This window comes from Anolis sagrei, chromosome 1 (assembly GCF_037176765.1).
Source record: "Anolis sagrei isolate rAnoSag1 chromosome 1, rAnoSag1.mat, whole genome shotgun sequence".
Classification (NCBI taxonomy): domain Eukaryota; kingdom Metazoa; phylum Chordata; class Lepidosauria; order Squamata; family Dactyloidae; genus Anolis; species Anolis sagrei.
In genome coordinates this window covers 233,764,616-233,784,861 of record NC_090021.1, presented here as the reverse complement: position 1 = coordinate 233,784,861, position 20,246 = coordinate 233,764,616, and the positions used below count along the sequence as shown (strand labels likewise).

Sequence of the window (20,246 nt, the reverse complement as noted above, 5' to 3'; positions counted from 1 at the left end):
TAAGAAACACACTGTATATTTATTCTCTGTTCACCAGCATGTTTTTTAAAACATTATTTAAAACATTATTTTAAAAAATAAGAGCAATCATGCAAGCACAATTCCGTGTAACACTATTAAGGATTAATATCCAAAGAAATCATGGAGCTCAGTAAAAATGGTAAATAAGTAGAATTGGGCAAGTGTTGGTTGGTTCACATGAAAATGCATAGGAAAAAAAGGATGGAAATGCTGTGATGTATGTTCATCTTCCAAGCTGCCCTTACTACTTCTTGTGTAAAATCAATTAACTCTGGAATTAATTACATGATCCTACTCTAATAATGAACTAAAATAAGGGCAGCTGAAAGAACAACTTAATAAGAGCAAAATAATTGGCTTGGATCTTGTGACCTAAACACTATCATCTTCCAGTCTTGAGGGACAAACTAAAAGTAAAAAAAAACCTTTTCAAAAATTCAAATGCCAGGTGGAAAATGGCAAATCTAACACTGTTTCTTGATGAATTAATGAACTAATAACAGCTGAAACCCCATTTCCATTAGAAAATTTCCAACTCAGTTGATAATTTAGTTGATTTTCAATCATTGGTTCCTATCTCTGATTTTTTCTATTGGTAGAAGTGTGAGATGGCATGCTTGTGTGAGTATGGGTGTAATTTCTTCTTTGATGGTGTTGCCCCAGCGTTAGCAATAACAAACATAATGCTCTCGTTGGCAAGCATGAGCTGCAGATGGCATCTTCCATTTAAATCTCCTTGCAGTTACCATGGTGTAGCATCTCTCTGAAGGAATGCTAAGCTAGAACTCTCGAGGCATTAGGAGGGTACTTAAACATGGACTGCAGCTAATTGCACCCCGGCATTGGGCAAAGGAGAAAAAAAAAACAGGATCTGTACTGTTGAAGGCTTTCATGGCCAGAATCACTGGGTTGTTGTAGCTTTTTTGGGCTCTATGGTCATGTTCTAGAAGCATTCTCTTCTGACGTTTCACCTGCATCTATGGCAGGCATCCTCACAACCTCTGGGGATGACTGCCATAGATGCAAGCAAAACATCAGGAGAGAATGCTTCGAGAACATGGCCATACAGCCTGAAAAACCTACAACAAAACAAGATCTGCCTGGCAGCAAAAAGACAACAGGGATTACACTATGGACCCTTAAGAAGCTGCCTAGTGATGTCAAGCCTTGACACTGGATCTAACTGGAGGTTTCTTCCTTCAGTTTTTACTTTAAAAATATATTAGCTTTGAAGGAAGCCAAACTGACCAAACTATAAGTGAAGGTGTACTTTTATAGCACATGTATCAAAGAAAGAAAGAATGAAGATCTATCTATATGTAAAAACATACATACTGAGGAACAAGGTGTTCCAGAATTTTAGTTACTTCCAGCTAAAAGAGAAACTGAAGGTGATGGTGCTTTTGTCGTATTAGTTTTATTCACAAATACACAAGGGTGTTAGACTTATTTTCACTGAGATCCACATCAGCCTGATGGTTGCCTTCAAGGGGCCATTTGTAATTCTAAAACTGTATAAATGTAACTTTGTTGTTTCGGCATTGAAAGCTTCACAGGTCACATATATTATATGTGTATGGGGGGGCGGGGGGGGGGGGCAGCCTGCAGGCCTTGCACTTGACACCTGTGACATAGGAGGTAAACAGAGACAACAGCAAAAAGCAGCAGATTTTTCCCATTTATTTTATTGCCAACCACATGACCTTGGAGGCATCTACGGACAACGCCGACTCTTCGGCTTAGAAATGGAGATGAGCACCAACCTCCAGAGTCAGACACGACTGGACTTAAGGTAAGGAAAAACCTCTACCTTTACCTAATGGTTTTTACAATTATTTTCATACTAATCTATGGTCTGATACTGCCCCATTACTTCCTCCAGTGTTCTCCAGATTGATGCTATTCAAAAGTGGTGCTCTATGGAGCAATGCTGGTATATGATCCACCAGCTGCCAGCCTATGTCAAATTTCCAAGAAAGAAACAGTTGTAGCCAATGAGCACAAATATGATACTGGTCCATCATACAACGATGAAAAATATTACCAGTCCCACACATTCGATATCTTAAGGTGCCTTTGTCTACATCTTGTAACCTTTGTGAATTACATTTTTGTCCTACTTACACTTATCTGATGATTTTTGCTATATTTATTTTATAAAATGCATACAAATATTCAAAGTAATGACAAGACTGTACCACAGGTCCAACTAGCTTATAGAAACAGCATCTCTCTCAAGTTTTCTCTTCCCCCTTTCTCTCTCTCTTTCTCATGTGGCTCTTTCTAATACATATGGACATATTCCAGTAGATAGAAAAGTTCCCCAGTTCTACTTTATCATAGATCAAAAAACAACAACAGCCTCAAGTTACTTCCATCCTGAGCAAGAAGTTGTTTTTGAATTTGTGGCAATTATTCTAAATCCTATTGAAACAATCCCCTCCTCCGCTGACCTGTAAAAATTCAGTAGTTGGCTATTTGCATTAGGGAGAACATGCCTACACATCATGGAAGCTGCATATATCCAAACAGGAGCAAGTGTGAAGACTTTTAACAAGGTTGTATATTGAAATTTGGTGACCAGTCTAATATGTAAAGGGACTGAAAAGTAGAAGCCACTGGGAAAGAGTAGGGGAATGTCAGATCATCTCTTAGTAGATGCCATTGAGCATGCACATGCTCTTTAGCAGGTTCAGCCAGCTATCTCTCAAAACTGGCAGATAGCTTTGGAACCCATAGTTTTGACCAAGGCCCTATTCACACTGAACATGTACTGCAGTTTCAGACTGCATTATATGACAGGTGGGATGCTAGCCCACCAATCCAGCTGTTTGCTATTTTTCCAGCAATTATTTGCACACTTCTGAGACAGAAGATGTGTTCAGTTCAGCTTTTGATGGAAACGTCAGCTTTTACCTACAGTATATTTAAAATCCATCTAAACTTCTCACTCCGTATGCTTTGGATTCCTAATGGGCCTGAGCTTGTTTGGGAAATATCCTGCTCAGCTGGGAAACGGGAAAAAAACCAAACAATTCTGTTGTGATTGCAGTAGAGGTTGGGGGGTGGTGGAGAAAGAGGGTCATTTGCGGTCCTGTGAAGTACAGTATATATTTAGAACAGAAAATTGCTTGTGCTCACTGACCTGTCCCAAATGTGATGCTGAAGGTACAACAAAACCAGAACGTAAATCCACAGAATATTCTGACTCAAAGCTCCGATAACTTTTATATGCAGTTCTGCTGCTACCAATAGCTAGCTGCCTCACATCTACCAGAAAGACTCATCTTACCTGTGTAGCTGTACTTTTGTCCCTAATCACCTGACTTCATTGTATTGTATAAATGAAGCACATCTGAACTTGAAATCAGTCAGGCACTACTTATCTGAACAGATTTCCAGAGCCCCTGCTTTGAACAAAATTCTGTATTCAGGTAATATTAGCACAGAACATTTCAGTTGCACGTACATGTGTTTAAAACCATTTGTCGCTAGTTACAAATATGATGCAACCATCTAGGCAGGTTCAAACTCAGTTATTTATGTACAGAGGAATTGTGGTTTGGGGTTATGCTATTCTATATTCTATTTAACAAGCCAAGTTGCTGAGCCACCTCCTGCCTCATAAGATGTCCAACCTTCAATGCCCTTCTCATAGATCTTTGTCAGAACTTACCTGCGGAGGTGTAACATAATCTGCAGTGTCCATCACACGGTTGCTGTATTTGCCAAAACCCTTCACTTTTGTCACTACAGAGGACTCAATGGAGGTGTCCCTTATTTGATAGGCCTTCTCATGCAGGAACACCCAACTGTGGAAAAGAAAGGTATTAGCATCTCTGCTGGGACAATTAGGTATGAGAAACTGCCATATACAAAATGCAAGGTATATTCACTGACATGAGCAAAAGCACATTCTTCATGTGGAGACCAATTGCCTTTTTAAAAATCTGGTGTAGATCACACATGAGATCACTCAAGGGATTCATTTTGGGCCAGAGGCAAAAGTAAGAGGCCCACCCCTTTTCTCTTTTGGCTACCCACTTTCGAGTCTTCCCCCTCTCCCTTCCCACCCAGCAAGGAAGGGAGGGAGGGAGGGAGGAAGGAAGGAAAGAAGGAAAGAAAGACAAGACAAGACTAGACTGAAATGAGGCTACATGAAATAGGACGGTTGCATCATTCTTCCATTCTATTCTATCTGCTTGTATTTTTTCACAATTTGTTTACCTTATTCATCACTTTCCTCTTTTATTTATTCACAGATGACATTAATTGTATTGTTGAATGACTTGGAGAAACATACTTTATTTAAGGAGGAAGTATAAACTTGACAGTTATACTCAAGAGTGAGGTTCCAGCTGGTGCCACTTTTGATGCAGAGATGACAGAAAATTGAAGGCTCAGAAAGGTTATGGTGCTAATAGTTAAAATGCTACACAATTTGGAACTTGGAAATACTGTATAACAAGACATTTTCTGCATGTAATTCCCACAACACTTTACTCTTTGCCATAATGTCTTGAGCTTCTGGGAGTTAAAGTCCAAAACATGTGGAACACTAAAAGCTCCTCGTGCCTGGTTTAAGATGAGATAATATCTGAAGCATGAACAAAAAAAAGTTATAAGCGGAGTTCAAAGCACAACAGTGAGTTATCCTCAACTATTCAGGGGAAAATATATTTGCCCTTCCAAATTTACTCAGGCAAAATCAAACTGCTGCAACATCTCCTAACTTGTGTGTTCTTTTTCACTGATAACTTCTACCATCCGGAACACATTCTGATGCTACTTGTACCGCATGTTCTGATTTTCATGGCTCGACAGGAGTACGTGTGAAAAAGATATTGGAAAAGGTGCCTGACATATAGGCAATTATTCAATGCCTTAAAACACATACAATTCCAATACCACTAAAAGTTAAAATTAAATTAAAATTAATACATATTAAGCATTAAAAGCATTACAGTCAATATAAAGGAACTTGCTGTCCTCGTGGACAACAAGTTAGACATGAACCAACAATGTGATGCTGCAGCTAAAAAAGCCAATGGGATTTTGGTCTGCATAAATAGGAATATAGTGTCTAGATCCAGGGAAGTCATGCTACCTCTCTATTCTGCCTTGGTCAGACCACACCTGGAATACTATGTCAAATTCTGGGCACCACAGTTGAAGAGAGATTGACAAGCTGGAATGTGTTCAGAGGAGAGTGACTAAAATGACCAAGGGTCTGGAGAACATGCCCTATGAGGAGTGGCTAAAAGAGCTGGGCATGTTTAGCCTGCAGAAGAGAAGACTGAGGAGGAGACATGATAATCATGTATAAATATGTGAGGGGAAGTCATAGGGAAGAGGGAGCAAGCTTGTTTTCTGCTGCCTTGGAGACTAGGATGCAGAACAATGGCTTCAAACTACAAGAAAGGAGATTCCACCTGAACATTAGGAAGAACTTCCTGACTGTGAGAGCTGTTCAGCAGTGGAACTCTCTGCCCCGGAGTGTGGTGGAGGCTCCTTCTTTGGAGGCTTTTAAACAGAGGCTGGATGGCCATCTGTTAGGGTTGCTTTGAACATGACTTTCCTGCTTCTTGGTAAGGGGTTGGACTGGATGGCCCATGAGGTTTCTTCCAACTCTATGATTCTATTCATCTGTGAAACGTGGGAGGCTGTTCTTCCCAGAAGCATCTTTTATCAATTTCTGTTTCCTTCCTCACTTCTTGTTAGGTGCTGCTCTCTAGTGTTCAGACATGATCTTGATTTACTGCAGCAATGGATTAGACTCTATCAGGTGGATGGTGACATTAACTTCAAGGGCAGTCAGACAATCAGCGTATGCCAAATGTAACATTGCAACCTAAGCTCATTTACTTAGAAATTAAGTCCCATTGGTTTCAATTACGTTTGTTCCCAAACAAGAGCCTACAGTTAAGAATATAATTTACAAAGCAATTTATCTAGACTGTAAAGGTCTCTTCCTATCATTAGTCCAATTTCTCGCATACAGCAGGGTGCGTCTGTCATCTCCTCTAGAATATCTGTACCTTTTGTGAAGTATACGAATCCAGTCCTGATTCAACCACAGTTTGTCATATGGCTTAAATTGCCAATTACCTTTCCTATGAAACATTTGCACTGAAAATTCCAGTCTGAGGACGTCACGCTCACGGCTGGATCTTGTTTTTTCTGACCAGATTACAAAAACCCTCTACAATGAGACATCACTCCTGTGTTCAGGTACATGCTCAAGAAAACTGTGTGAGTGAGCCTAGTTGCAGCTGTCTGGGCTGTAAAGGAAGAAGCCCTTGTTATCACAAAACCCTTGCTCAGTATCAGATACCAATACATTCAAGGCTGGGAGCCACTAATGGATTAAATTAAATTATTTTCCCCACCTCTCACCCTTAAAACTGGGTAAAATGCTAATGCGGTAACATTAAGCACAGTCATTTTGAAATTAAAAAGTGGTTTCAGCTGAAGATGAAACATGATGCTTGGCTTACTGGGCAGCTGTGGTTACATGGCAGAGGAGCAACACAACATGACAGATGCCTTCAAAGTGCTGAGCAGCTGCCTCCTTTCTAGAGCCACTTAGGCTTGGTGGGATTGACTAGTGGGAAGCACTAACCAATAGATTCAAACTAGAGTTTGAATTCACTGCTGGCTAGTTTTGTCCACTTGAACAGAGTGCCAGGCTCTCAGCTCAGAGCTTTGTATCACCTCCTCCACCTCGTATTTGTATTATGAATATGTTAAGCTATTTGTCACAACTTTGTGGAGGCAGTTGGCATGGGTGAAAGATCCTGTATTGGGTAACCAGTCTTATTGACGTTGTAGGAAGGGGGTCTTCTGCCCTGAGGACCCTGGGGTGATAGTGGTGGTGTTTAGTGGCTTCATCCAGTTGGGAGAGGATGTATCACTTCCCCAGGTGGCTGCAAGACCACATTGGGTATCTGCACAACTGGATCCTCGCCCACCATTCCAAAGAGTGAATGATCAGGATGGAGCTTCCAGGTCATTGATCAACATCAGGTTGGTTGATGGTTGGATCTAGACCAGGCATGGGCAAACTTCGGCCCTCTGGGCATTTTGGACTTCAACTTCCAGTAATTCCAGTTGGTTTACCAGCTGTTAGTAATTGTTGGAGTTGAAGTCCAAAACATCTGCAGGGCTGAAGTTTGCCCATGTCTGATCTAGGCCCACATGGGCACTGAACCTATCTACACTGTAACCCAATAAAGTTGTGGTCTATTTCTACCCAGAAAAAAACCTCTCTTATCTGCTCTGTGTAGAGTGTAGTGGATCTTGCCCCTGCCTAAAGGTTACTTTTCAGACTGTAATTTTCAGAATTCCTCAGGCAGAAGTCTCAAATTCTGGAAGGTGAAGTCCAAAAAAGGAATATTTTCAATCTTTGTATGTAGTCATCTATTTCCTTCCATCTGATCAACAAACAGGACATTGTGTTTTAGCACTTGTTGCCAAGTTATGGTGATGCTTGTCTTGGTTTTATTGTGCAAACTTTAGATGGTGCTCATCTCCATTTCTAAGCCGAAGAGCCATCCTTGTCCATAGACACCTCCAAGGTCATGTGGCCAGCATGACTGCATGGAGCGCTGTTACCTTCCTGCACAAGTGGTACCTATTGATCTACTTACATTTGCATGTTTTTGAACTGCCAGGTTGGCAGAAGCTGGGGCTAACAGTGGGAGCTCACCCCACTCCCCTTTCGGTCAACAAGTTCAGCAGCTCAGTGGTTTAACCTGCTGCGTCACCAGGGGGTCCTAGATTATGCAATATATATAGGCAAACTTCTATGAACAAAGGCCCTGATAATGAAGCTTTTTTTTAAAAAAAAATGAAGTCTTTCTATACCCTCTCAGCAGCTCTTTTCTTCCTTGTCCTCCATCTATCTAAAACTTTTAAAGTAGCATTGGGATGGTAGCGAAAGAGGGCTGGAGAAACACAGACTTTTGAGTTGACCAGCTGCCTCCAGAATTTCTGACAGAGCATGTGTGAGCACAAAACTGAGAGAAAAGGGCAGAGCTGGTAAGCCTCCTTCATCACAGCATGCTACCCACAGCATGCTTTAAAAAAGCATAAACCACCAACATAGAAATAATAGGAAGGTGATGAGACAAGATGTCATTCCTAGGTGCATTATAGAAAAAGCCATTGAATGGTCTCTTAGGTTGAAAATGATTTTTCTTTGCCTGTGTAAGTTTTACTGGTACTGGCACAGACAAATTCTGAATAAAAAAGTTTGCAGAAACATATTGAATTGCTCTTCTTTTTGAGCGTAGGAACTTAGTTTTTGTTCTTTCTATATTGCTTCTGCAGTTCTTACCAAACTTTTTGTTCAAAAGGAGCTGTGCCCAGGAACACATCTTGTTCATTAACTGAGGCATACCTATAAAATGTATTGTTGAAAGCTTTCATGGCCGGAATCACTGGGTTGTTGTAAGTTTTTTGGGCTGTGTGGTCATGTTCTAGAAGTATTCTCTCCTGGCGTTTCCCCTGCATCTGTGACAGGCATCCTCAGAGGTTGTAAGGTCACAACAAGGATGCCTGCCACAGATGCAGACGAAACATCAAGAAACACTACTTCTAGAACATGGCCACACAGCCCCCCAAAAAACTGCAACCACCCATACCTATATAGCCTGTGCTGCACCACCACAGTCAGTGCCATCTCTACTTCCCCACAACTACTTATATACTCAAAGATAAGTCTAGAAATTCTAGTCAAAATTGACCCCAAGAATCTGGATTGATTTATATCCAAGTATCAATGTAAGTATACTGTTCTCTTATCAAAAAAAGGAACCCCCCCCCCTTCTTAGAGCTGTAAAAGGCAAGAGCTTAGTTCTTTCCAGGAGAACCTAAAAGAAGCACCAGCCCCTTCTTCTCTCTGCCACAGTGCCCTTGTGGCCTTTTGGAATCCCTGGGCAGAAAAATGGCAGCGATGCCTCTTTGAAATTTCCCTCAAAGGACCACCAAAGAAGTAGAGATGGAGTAGAGTAGAGAAGTAGGGATGAAGTAAATTCTTTCCTTTCACAACTCTACATAGAAAAAAGGGATTTTAAAAATAAGATATAATACCAAAGCTTGACTTTTATTAAAACAAAAGGAATCATCCCCATCTCTGAGTACAGTGCTATGTTTTTGAATGTCTGCACAGAAAAAAATGGTGGCAGCAGCAACCAAAGGTGGTTAGTCTCCTGAAACAGTGCTGTTGCTTTCCTGTCTATGTTGCCTTCCTGTCTATATGGAAAGAGCCTCAATGTATCCACAAGCCGTATCCTAATCTATAATTTCAGTCCTATAACTTGCCCTCAACTTATACATGAAGTCAACTTTTTCACGAATATATACAGATGTCCCTTGACACTTTGCTCCCCACCCCCACTTCAAAATGTGACAATTATAAATCTATGCACTTTTATGGCAAGCCTGTATGGGCTTAAATCCAATGACTTCTTCTAAACAGATCCTTTGAATGAGTTGCTAAGTGGTAAATGAGCATGTAAATAAATCCCACTGCATTAAGTGGGTCCATTCTAATTAATGTATCGAATTATTTTATGTTTTAGAGACATTGATACTTGTTAAAATCAAATCACACTTTTAAATACTGCCATCCTCAATGTTTACGCTAAGGAATCCCTTAGTATGTTCACCGTTTCAGGGCTTATTACTATATCTCCAGCAGATGCAGACACACACCACACATATAGCCTCTTTCATTATTATTGAAGAATGAAGAGAAATGTAATGGAATTCCGCAGTGATACTAAATCAGTTAATTACCAACTGCACTTTACTCTCTGGTGGTACATTAATCAGCTGATGCATTTCTCTTCCAGTAAAAGACGATTGCTCTTGAAATTTCCGGCTCAGGAAAGCAGATAAGTGAATACTAACATGACAAGCAAAGAAGAGCTAGAGGTGCTGTGAGATGTCCCAAAGGGTGGTGTGGAGAACTAGGTCAGCCAAACTTCAATGTCAAAATAGAACACAAAGCAAGTAACGCAATACAAGTTCCTCCCAAACCCACTTCAAGTTGTGAAAGCAGAATGTGTGCAGTGTCATAGCAGACAGAAACCCTTTTCCATAGTGCCTTTTGTCAGGTCTTGAAAATGTATTGTTTGGATGATAATGTCCAGAATTTGTCAGGCAGCTAGCCAACGCTAGTGGAGAATCCTAGGAATTGTAGTACAACCCTCATACCCAAGGACTGGTACCTGTGACTTCACCTCCCCCCCCCCCCATATCAAACAAGACATGTCCTCTATAGGAATTTTCCGGGTCCTCCAGGGCATTCATGGCATGCTTCCATTGGAAGTTAGCACAGAGATGTGAAGAAAGACCTAGCAAATCCCGAGATATTATATCTCTTTAGGATTTTTCTCCAATGAGACTCTATGTAACTTCCAACACAAACATTGATTTCAATAGAGTTTGCAGTCATCCACAGCTTCCTGTTTCCACAGTAAGTTCAAGATCATCTCCTGAACAGAACATTCCCAAGTTCAGTCTCCAGCGTTCTGGTGATGCCACCTCATCTCCTCTGGCCAACCAAAGTTAGATACTGAGTGCCCAAAGCTTTAAAAAAAAAATCACAAAGGTACTTATAAGAAGCAAGATCTGAAACCAATTTACATGTAGTCCTCCTGCATGTGTATAGTCTAATGCTGATTTCAGCCCCATTTGCTATTACTCTAATCATGCTATATAGGGCCTTCTACTTTGACCTTGAATTTAGCCCTAAATAAAATCACCACATTTTATCAATGACATCATTTCTGGGTTTTTTAATTACCTGAAAATGTATTTTTTAGTTTCCAGGCAAGTTCTGTGGTCTTGATCTAGACATAATTGGTTGTGATTTAACCACTCTGTTCTATGCATTCTAACTATTAAGTTCAAATGGAGTTGCTCCCAGGTACCTGAACATAGCTGGAAATGGCTGAAGCCATAGGAAGAAAGAAATAATGATTACTTTAAGTCCCTTCACTTTCTGTGAATTCTACAGAGCAATGCTATGCATATTTACTCAGAAGAAAGCCACAAGGCATTTAATGTGTATTTACATCTGGGAAACGTATTTAGAATTGCAACCTTAGCCACAGATAACTTTGGCTGGATTGTGGCCAGTGCATTTCTTGTACTGTTGAGCAATTGTCCTGAGCAGAACAAAATGTTCATTAAGCCTGTTAGACCCCCTGGGAGTGAAATGGGAGGAAGACAGGCTCATTCTCCCTGGCAATCTGAGAAGAAATGGTTCCTCTCCCCAGAGGCTGAGGAGAGAGTGCCTGGCAAAGCCAAGATGGCTACTCCTTCTAATGGACTTCTGGTTAACAACATCAAGGGGGAGGGAGAACTCAGTTTGAGCACTCAGGCATTGCTGCAAGAAGGGCCATGGTGGCCTTGCCAGGGCGTCCACCACTTACTGCCATCAGACTTCTATCCATATTTCTCTGAAATGGTGCCCAGGAAGCAAAACTCTGCCAAAGCTGGCAGTTAGGCCCTCACACTTCTGAACTGTGTTGCAGCAGCTCCCATGTGCTGTCACTCCACATCTATTATCAACCAACCAACCAACCAACCAACCAAACACTGCTTATATAGCAGAGTAATATATTACAGTAGGTCCAGTCCAAGTCATTTGGCTAGTTAAGGTGGAACAGTGATAGAGACCCCCTTCTAGGTCAATGCAGCCCAGCCAAGTTATTTGGCACATAAACAGAAGACACCACAAGGATCTCCCAGCATTGATTCTAGTAAACAACATACATAGCTAAAAGATTCTTGCCCTTTCGTGACACCACAAATCTGTTGCCTGAGAAAACTGTTTGCCTACTTGATCAAAACAGCTTGCTGCTGGTGGTTTTTACCTCAATTCCCTCTCCTAGCAATTTCTCGGCTTTCACAATTTCCTTCACCGCTGATTTCTACACCTGCCATTGTCTCAAAGCTATTATCGCTCTGCGTATGACTTCCCTCTCCTTAGACCTCTGCTAGCAGAACTAGCTTAAAGCTACTCAAACTGCTCCCAGTCCACTAATGTGTCTTTTCACGGAGTTGCTCTCTCAAACAGTAATCCTCTGTGATTTTCTTCTCCTCACACATAATCTCCAAATAGCATTTCCCCTTCTATGCTACAATCCTGAAGCCATTTTATTCAGAGCAATCCCCCAGTCATTGACGGATTACATCAGGTTTAGTGGACTGAGAAAAAGATAACACTTTCTGCTTCAAACCAGCTGTCATTTACTTCCTTTCCACATAATCCCAGTTGTTCCATGAAAGACTGAGAAGAGCCTTATACTATTTCAAAACATTATTCCATGAAGTTCAGTACTGGGCTCTCCAAATGGCAACAACTCTCCAGGATTTCTAACGTGACTCTTTCACACCACCTATTGCTTGATTCTCTCAAATGAATGATTCTTTCGGAGATATGAATTCAGGATTTTCTGTGTATCCTTTATGACTTGTTATTGAGCTATAGGCATCCACTCCCATTCCTGTCTCAAACTGAGACAGTTAATTTTCTAGAAATTGTACTTAATTACCAAGGTCTTCACCTCCACATGCACAGTCCCCCCCCCCCCCAATCAGATTTCACAAAACACCATCCCATTAAGCCACATCATGCATGGTGGTCCTACATGACTACCTGAAGCATATGGTCACACTGTGGAGCTAATCTAACACAGCTTCACAAATAGGAGTAAGGGAAGTGTGTTAAAAGTTTGTTGCACTTTGTAACTGAATGCTATAGGTTTTCAGATCTCCATGTGGCTGGCTACTCCTCTACTGTGGTAGCCTGTTTATAAATGTTATACATGAACCCATCCAAATCTATATCTTCATTTACAAAAAGAGATCATGAAATATGTGAATAATCTTGCTTGCATAATCATACAGATAAAGTCTCTTTTGGGACCTTGCATACTCTGCTACCTAAAGTTCCCGTTCAGACAAATAAGGCACAACAGTGAAACAACTAAGTAATTCATGTGATATTATTTGGGCTTTGCATTGCATTTGGTTACTGTCAGTAGATGAGCAAACAGGATCTTATTGAGAAAAACTTGGATGTGACCCTCAACCCAATTTTCTTCAAAGAGCTTTCCAGCTCCAGCATGCCTGACTTGCAAAAGAAAGCAGATGTTTTTTATCTATCTGTTTCCTAAAGCCCAGCAGCAGGAAGAGAGATTGCCTGGAGTCACTTCAGACACCGGGGCTCTTTCTGTCTGATGTAGCTGCAAGTTCCTTTTCCCAATACAAGCTGGCAACCAATGATATCATACTTTTTATAGTTCCCCCTCAAATCTGAAGAATGTTCCAAATGCAAATTTCTCTTTGTTTCAAGACTGCCATGAAGAAACAGTTGCCTCTGCTGACTTTGGTATGTATGTTCTTTAGTAACAATACAGATTTTAAAAAGATCACCAGGAACTACTTGGGGTGCATCTACACTGTAGAATTAATGCAGTTTGATGCCACTTTAAACTGCTATGGAATCATGGGTGTTGTAGTTACAATGGGTCTTTATCCTTCTCTTTCAAAGAGTGATGATATCTATCTCTCAAAACTGCAAATCCAGGATTCCATAGCACTGAGACATGGCAGGCATCACACTAGAGAATGAATCCACTTTAAATCCGGTTTTTGCCTCCTCCTGAATTCTGGGGTTTGTAGTTTAGTGAGGTTGTTAAAGGCTCCTCTGTAAACTACACACCACAGAATTCTGCAGGAGGTAGCAACCGGATTTAAGGTGGATTCATTGTCTAGTGTGATGAGGTAAAGTGGTGTCGAACTACATTAATTCTACAGTGTAGATGCATCTTTGATCATTTCCCCCAACCATTGTTTTTGTGTCTAGCCCACCTAACAACTTTTACAGGTAAAATATCATCAGTACTGAAATTAAAAAAAAATCTTTTTGGAGATTATTTAAGGGGACAAAGCCCTTTCCTGCTCATCCCCCTGCTACCACCCCTCATCCCCCACAAACCACCCCTCTCCCAAATCGGGACAAATTTTCCCCATTCACTTGCCTTCCCTCACCCAATGAAGTAGGAAATGATGAGCAACTGGACAGCTCGGTTGATCACGCCAATGGTCCAACTCTTCACCACTACAGATTTAGTGGTTTCATAGGTGAAGAAGTCTGCCACACAAGACATGCCGGAGGAAAACATGAGCAATGAGGATCAAATCCAGGACAATCTTTAAGCCAGATGAGAATGTCAAAGAATTATGATATTTCTAGGACACAAAGGTATAAGGTCCACTGAAAGGGATGGCTTTTGAAGACACCAAGTTGACTCTCTCCTGGCTCTTCTCTTCTACGGTTCTGGCCAAGCATGAACTGCAGGGACCCCTTTAATAAGATCTCTTCCCTACCCCCACTCAACACTGCGGTGGTGCTGCCGGAGAAAGGTGGGGCTTTCTAGCTCATCAATTACAAATTGGATTATAGTGAGTACGTAAATGGAAGCAATCTTAGTGTTAAATAATGAATCTGCAATTGCTGCATTTTCTCTGAGTGGTGTTCCGGTCCTACAGATGTTGCTTCTGTGCTGTTAGGCCTTTGCAACCTCAGAATGGGGGTCGGAATCAGAAAGGAAAGAAAAAGCTTGAAGAGTTTTTCTTCTTCATTGCTTCAAATCAAGAATGGTATGAACAATGGCAAAAGTAAGCTGACAGGTATCATTTTGTAGTTGGGTTTGTATACTAGGACAAGTAGGAAATTGGGTTGTTGTAGGTTTTTTTTCAGGCTATATGGCCATGTTCTAGAGGCATTTTCTCCTGACGTTTCACCTGCATCTATGGCAAGCATCCTCAGAGGTAGGGAGGTCTATTGGAACTAGGAAAGTGGGCTTATATATCTGTGGAATGACCAAGTAGGAAATTGTTGGCATTCTGGTTTATAGGGAACAAGCTGTTAGGACTCAATCACATCCTGCACAAGTTTATAGTCCTCAGCAAGGAAATATACAGGCAAATTAGTTAGTTGGTGTTATTGAACACAACTCTATCCACCCCTAATAAAAAGGGAGACATAGTTCCCCAAGTACGGAGGGTCAAAAGAACTACAGTGGCCCCATCCCTCCAGCCTCCATTCAGCCTCCCTCCACCCTCCCAGGACCAGCAGCACTCCTGACTCCACAGCCCACTACTCCCATTATACGCAAACATCCTGGCTCAGCTGTTCAGCCTGAGCTGGTCGCCATCAGTGAACCTCCAGAGCTTGCTGGAGATTGCCTCATGGCCCCACTCTCTCTCAACTAAGTTGCCACCCAGATTGATACAATGCATCCCATACCACCATCTCCAGACTCTCCATGATACATAATATCTTTCTATATTTCTTTTTTCTTTATGTGAAAGTGTGCAAGAGTGCAGAAGAATGAATTAAAATAAATAAAGCAAATAATCTTTCATGCCCTACATGCAGCCATGGTGAGGCCCCTCTCCCTTCACTCCTCTTTCCACCTAGAAACCTATACCAAAACACCACATGGACTCTTTTATTTCTTTATATTATTATTATTTGAAACACAACAAGATCAGTTCACAGCAAACAAGATCACTCTGCTGGTTGTTGTATTGGATCACACGTCGTACACTTCCCAAGTGTCTAGAACTGTATGATGTATCGGCAAATAATGCATGCAGATCCTAGTAAGGTGGCCTTTTGCAGCTGACAGATGGTAATTTTGTTGTTATTGTTGTTATTGTTATACTACTACTACTACTACTGCTACTACTACTACTATTTTGCTTCATTAAACTATATGAAATAGAAAACAAAGCCAATATAAACCTGTGAAATCTAATAACCTCTTGAGCAATCTCAGCCACTCCAGATACCCTTTCCACATGCTGTGTGGGAACCTGGGACAAGACATAATCTGTTGGACAAAGACTCTTCCTGCCTGCCAGTGGGAGGCCACCTGCCTGCAACCCGAAACTTCTTCTTTGGGGATCTTGGCTATCCACTGGACAAAGATTTGGGAAGAAACTTCGATTGCACTCCCATCACCAATAGACTTTTCTGAGACCTTCTCTTTGTCTTCCTAGCACAAGAAGATGTTTGAGGATCCAGCGCTCATTGTATCCACAGTCAAGACCCAGTATCTGCATAATCCCATCATTCATAATTTCAGACTCTTGTTGTCTTCAGCCTTCCATTGCTACACACCCAGGATGTACAAAACCTCCTGGAGACCTCTCCATCCCAGAGACCACCTCCTTTGGCTCATTGGAAACCCCGGGGCTTTCCTGCCTGGCTGGGTGAGGAGTGCCAGCTGCGTCATCACCTCCACAATCAATGGGAAAGTGAGCCAGCAAAGCCCACCTCCTGACTAATCAGAGGCCTAGAAAATGCCAGCTGGCTTTTCCACCATGGACCACTCCAGCTGAGAGGGAGTTTCAAAGAGGCAGCAACGTTAATGTCAAAGTGCTGGTTTTAACCTTTAAAGCCCTAAATGGCTCTGGCCCAGTTTACCTGTGTGAAAGTATCTCCTGCTATGAACCATCACGAAGTCTAAGATCATCTGGAAAGGCCCTGCTCTCAATCCCACCACCACCGCAAACGTGATTGGTGGGGACGAGGGACAGGGCCTTCTCAGCAGTGGGCCCCCATATGTGGAATTCTCTCTTCAGGGATATCTGATTGGCCACCTCCCTCCAGTCTTTCAGAAGGAAACTCAAGACTTGGCTATGGGACCAAGCATTCAACAATTGATTAGCAGCAATCGAGAAGAAAATTTAAGCAACTGGTGACAATGAATTGACCCGGACCTGGCTTTGGATTTTAACTGGTGTGTTTAATTAATTGCTTTTTAATTAACTGTTTTTAATTAACTGTTTTAATGTTTTAATTGTATTTGTTGTATGTTTATGTGAAAGCACAGATCGTGCTTGCTGTGTGGCTGCCCTGAGTCCCCTCTTGGGGGTGAGAAGAATGGGTTATAAATGCAGGAAATAAATAAAATAAATAATAAATTAATGCATGGAATTCTTTATGTACAAAAAAGCCTGCCTTTTCCATATTCAGTATGCCTATACATTTTGAGCCCCAGTTGTTCTGTAAATGTCCCTTCTGTAGATTGAATAAAAACTTTTGTTGTTTGTCTTCACGCTGGTGAGATCCTGATTTCACGTCGCGGAACATTCAAGGTTAGCAGAACTCACCAGGCTTTCCCTGGGTATGGGTATGCAAAACTTCAAATTTTCAGCCTCACTGGTAGGGAAAGTCCTTCCCCAGTTGCCCTTTGTGTCTGCCTGCATTTATATTCTCTCCTCCTATTTCTATGTAGAGTTACACTAATCCTTCTCAGGGACACACCCCTTCAAGGTTCCTGGCCTCATGGTCAGCCTCTGAGTCTTCCTTGTTCTTTCCACTTGAGCATGGAGAGAAACAAGCTATCCTCAAGAGATAGTTAGATAGTTAGGCACTAACTTTTCTATATAGAAATTTAATTATTTCAATAAAGTATTTTGTAACTTTTAAAGCTTGACTCTGCTGTTTTGATTGCTGAAACCAATTTGCTATCCTGCAAGCTCAGTTCCTGTTGTATGGGTGAAACTGCTATTTTGTTCCTGCTTTTTTCCTTTTTTTAATTACTTAACACAAGCCAGTTGAGCCAGCTCCTGCTTTCTAGGCAACTCCTGGATGAAAGAGGAACCATTAAATAAACCACAGCACTTGTGATGCCCAAGGACAGCAGTCAGTGCTCTGAAGTGTTTTTGTCTCAGCAAGTCAAAGAACAAATCTGGGAGTAGATTTAAAGTTGCTTGTGAGGGAGTAGTTTTAAAGTTGTTTGTTTGTTTAGCTATCAAGACAAAGAAAGAAACCTTAAATCAGAAGGCATGGTTTATTTACTTGCATCCCTTGCTACATCGTTAATCAGAAAATGAAAATCAGCAGACTGCCTCATCAATGTTAAGTTAGAATTATTGTAGGAGCCTGGCTTAGTGAAATACTTGGATGCAAGCACCTCTAGGGATCTAATTCATGTTCTCCCATGAAAGCCTATCCAATCCTCAAAATATATTATGGGTATCTTTCCCAAAACAACAACGTGCTAGAGGGTACAACACCTATCACTTGCTGGGCTTTTATTAGAGCAAGTTTTAAAATAGTGCTATTTAGTGTGGTGCCAGGACTGGTTAATGAGTTATTAGCTGCCAGTCCATGGAGTGTTTACAGAAAACAATCAGTTATAGCCAGTGACCACAAATATATACTTGTCCCTGATACACAGAAAAAAATAAAATGTTGGTTCCCTTTATCAGATGGCTTAGGGAGTATTTAAAGACTTCATTACACTGAACAGGTCACGTGTTTGGGGGAGTAGGCTTACCATTCAGTTTAGGCATACTCTGTTTTGAAATTGAAGGTATGGTTTTCCTATCTTCATCACACACTTTTCAATCTATCTGTTTTACTCAGGAATCCTCCATTGATTTGCCATCACACAGTTGAGATTTGTCCCCATCCACTGTCCCTCCCCAGTTTGCTTTATGGAAAAAAACTGAAGAAAATTGCTGACAGTAAAAGATAACTGCTATTATGGAAAGTTATGGTGTTCTGGACTTCACCTCCCATAATTCCACAATTCCAATTCCAAAACACCTGGAGGATCCAAGTTTGCCCATGCCTGATATAGATGCATCCTCCATCACATCTATATAAATAAAAATGTTTGTGGGATTAACATAACTCAAAAACCACTGGACAAATTGTCACCAAATTTGGCCACAAGACACCTACTAACCCAAGGATTGACTATCACTCAAAAAATTAATTTTGTCATTTGGGAGTTGTAGTTGCTGGGATTTATAGTTCACCTACAATCAAAGAGCATTCTGAACTCCACCAATGATGGAACTGAACCAATCTTGGTGCACAGAGATCCAATGACAAACAGAGCATACTGGAAAGATTTGGTGAGTACTGACCTTGAGTTTGGGAGTTGTAGTTCACCTACATCCAGAGAGCACCATGGACTCAAACAATGATGGATCTGGACCAAACTTGATACGAATACTCAATATGCCCAAATATGAACACAGATGGAGTTTGGGGGAAATAGATCTTGACATTTAGGAGTTGTAGTTACTGGGATTTATAGTTCACCTACAATCAAAGAATATTCTGAACCCCACCAATGACACAATTGGGGCAAACTTCCCACACAGACTCCCATGAGCAACATAAAATACTTAAAGCCATCCAGTCCAACTCCCTTCACCAGGGCAAGGAAACTTAATCAAAGCCCTCCTGACAAAGAGCCATCCAGCCATAGATATAGATATAGATACATGATTCACACACACAGATATAGTATCAAAGAAGGACAATATGTTGTATGTTCCAGAGTACACAAACCAGACAATCTCCACACCAATATTGACAAGAAAAGAGGAAGAAATACTGTTTACGCACAAGCATAAAGAAATTACATATATTAGAAACCAACACTTTCTCATTACTTTATTTTCCAGATTGCCAGACTGGGCCACAGCAACTCGTGGCAGCGGACAGCTAGCATCTATATAAATAAAAATGTAATGTTCGTTTGTGGGATTAACACAACCCAAAAACCACTGGACGAATTGACACCAAATTTGGACACAAGACACCTATCAGGTCAATGAGTGATCATCACTCATAAAAACACTGAAAAACAGTGGAAGGGACTTAAAAAGCCAAAAACCAAAAAATATATTACAACACATGCACAAAACCACATATATACGCAAACACACACATATACAAATATATATATACACACACACATACACACAACACATATGTGTATAACACACACATATACACATAACATAAATATACAAAACACATATACACAGACTGGGTCACAGCAATGCGTGGCAGGGGACGGGTAGTCTTTGTTGTTGTTCATTCGTTCAGTCGTTTCTGACTCTTCGTGACCTCATGTACCAACCCATGCCAGAGCTCCCTGTCAGCTGTCACCTACCTCAGCTCCTTCAGAGTCAAGCCAGTCACTTCAAAGATGCCATCCCCTCTTCCTTTTTCCTTCCATTTCCCCCAGCATAATTGTCTTCTCTAAGCTTTCCTGTCTTCTCATGATGTGGCCAAAGTACTTCAACTTTGTCTCTACTATCCTTCCCTCCAGAGAGTAGTCAGGCTTTATTTCCTGGAGAATGGACTGGTTGGATCTTCTCGT

At 41.2% G+C, this 20,246-nt stretch overlaps 1 protein-coding gene across 1 annotated transcript in view; it reads right to left on the bottom strand.

Moving 5' to 3' along the window:
* Nucleotides 1–14,395, bottom strand: part of P2RX3 (purinergic receptor P2X 3) — a 32,563-nt gene extending 18,168 nt beyond the window's left edge. Inside the window, exons 1-2 of the mRNA XM_060754949.2 lie at nt 14,092–14,395; nt 3,698–3,833 (exon numbers count right to left, since the gene is read on the bottom strand). Coding sequence (XP_060610932.2) covers nt 3,698–3,833; nt 14,092–14,225 — 270 coding nt within the window. The 5' untranslated portion in view covers nt 14,226–14,395. The remainder of the gene's footprint in view (nt 1–3,697; nt 3,834–14,091) is intronic.
* Between the last annotated feature and the right edge of the window lie 5,851 nt (nt 14,396–20,246).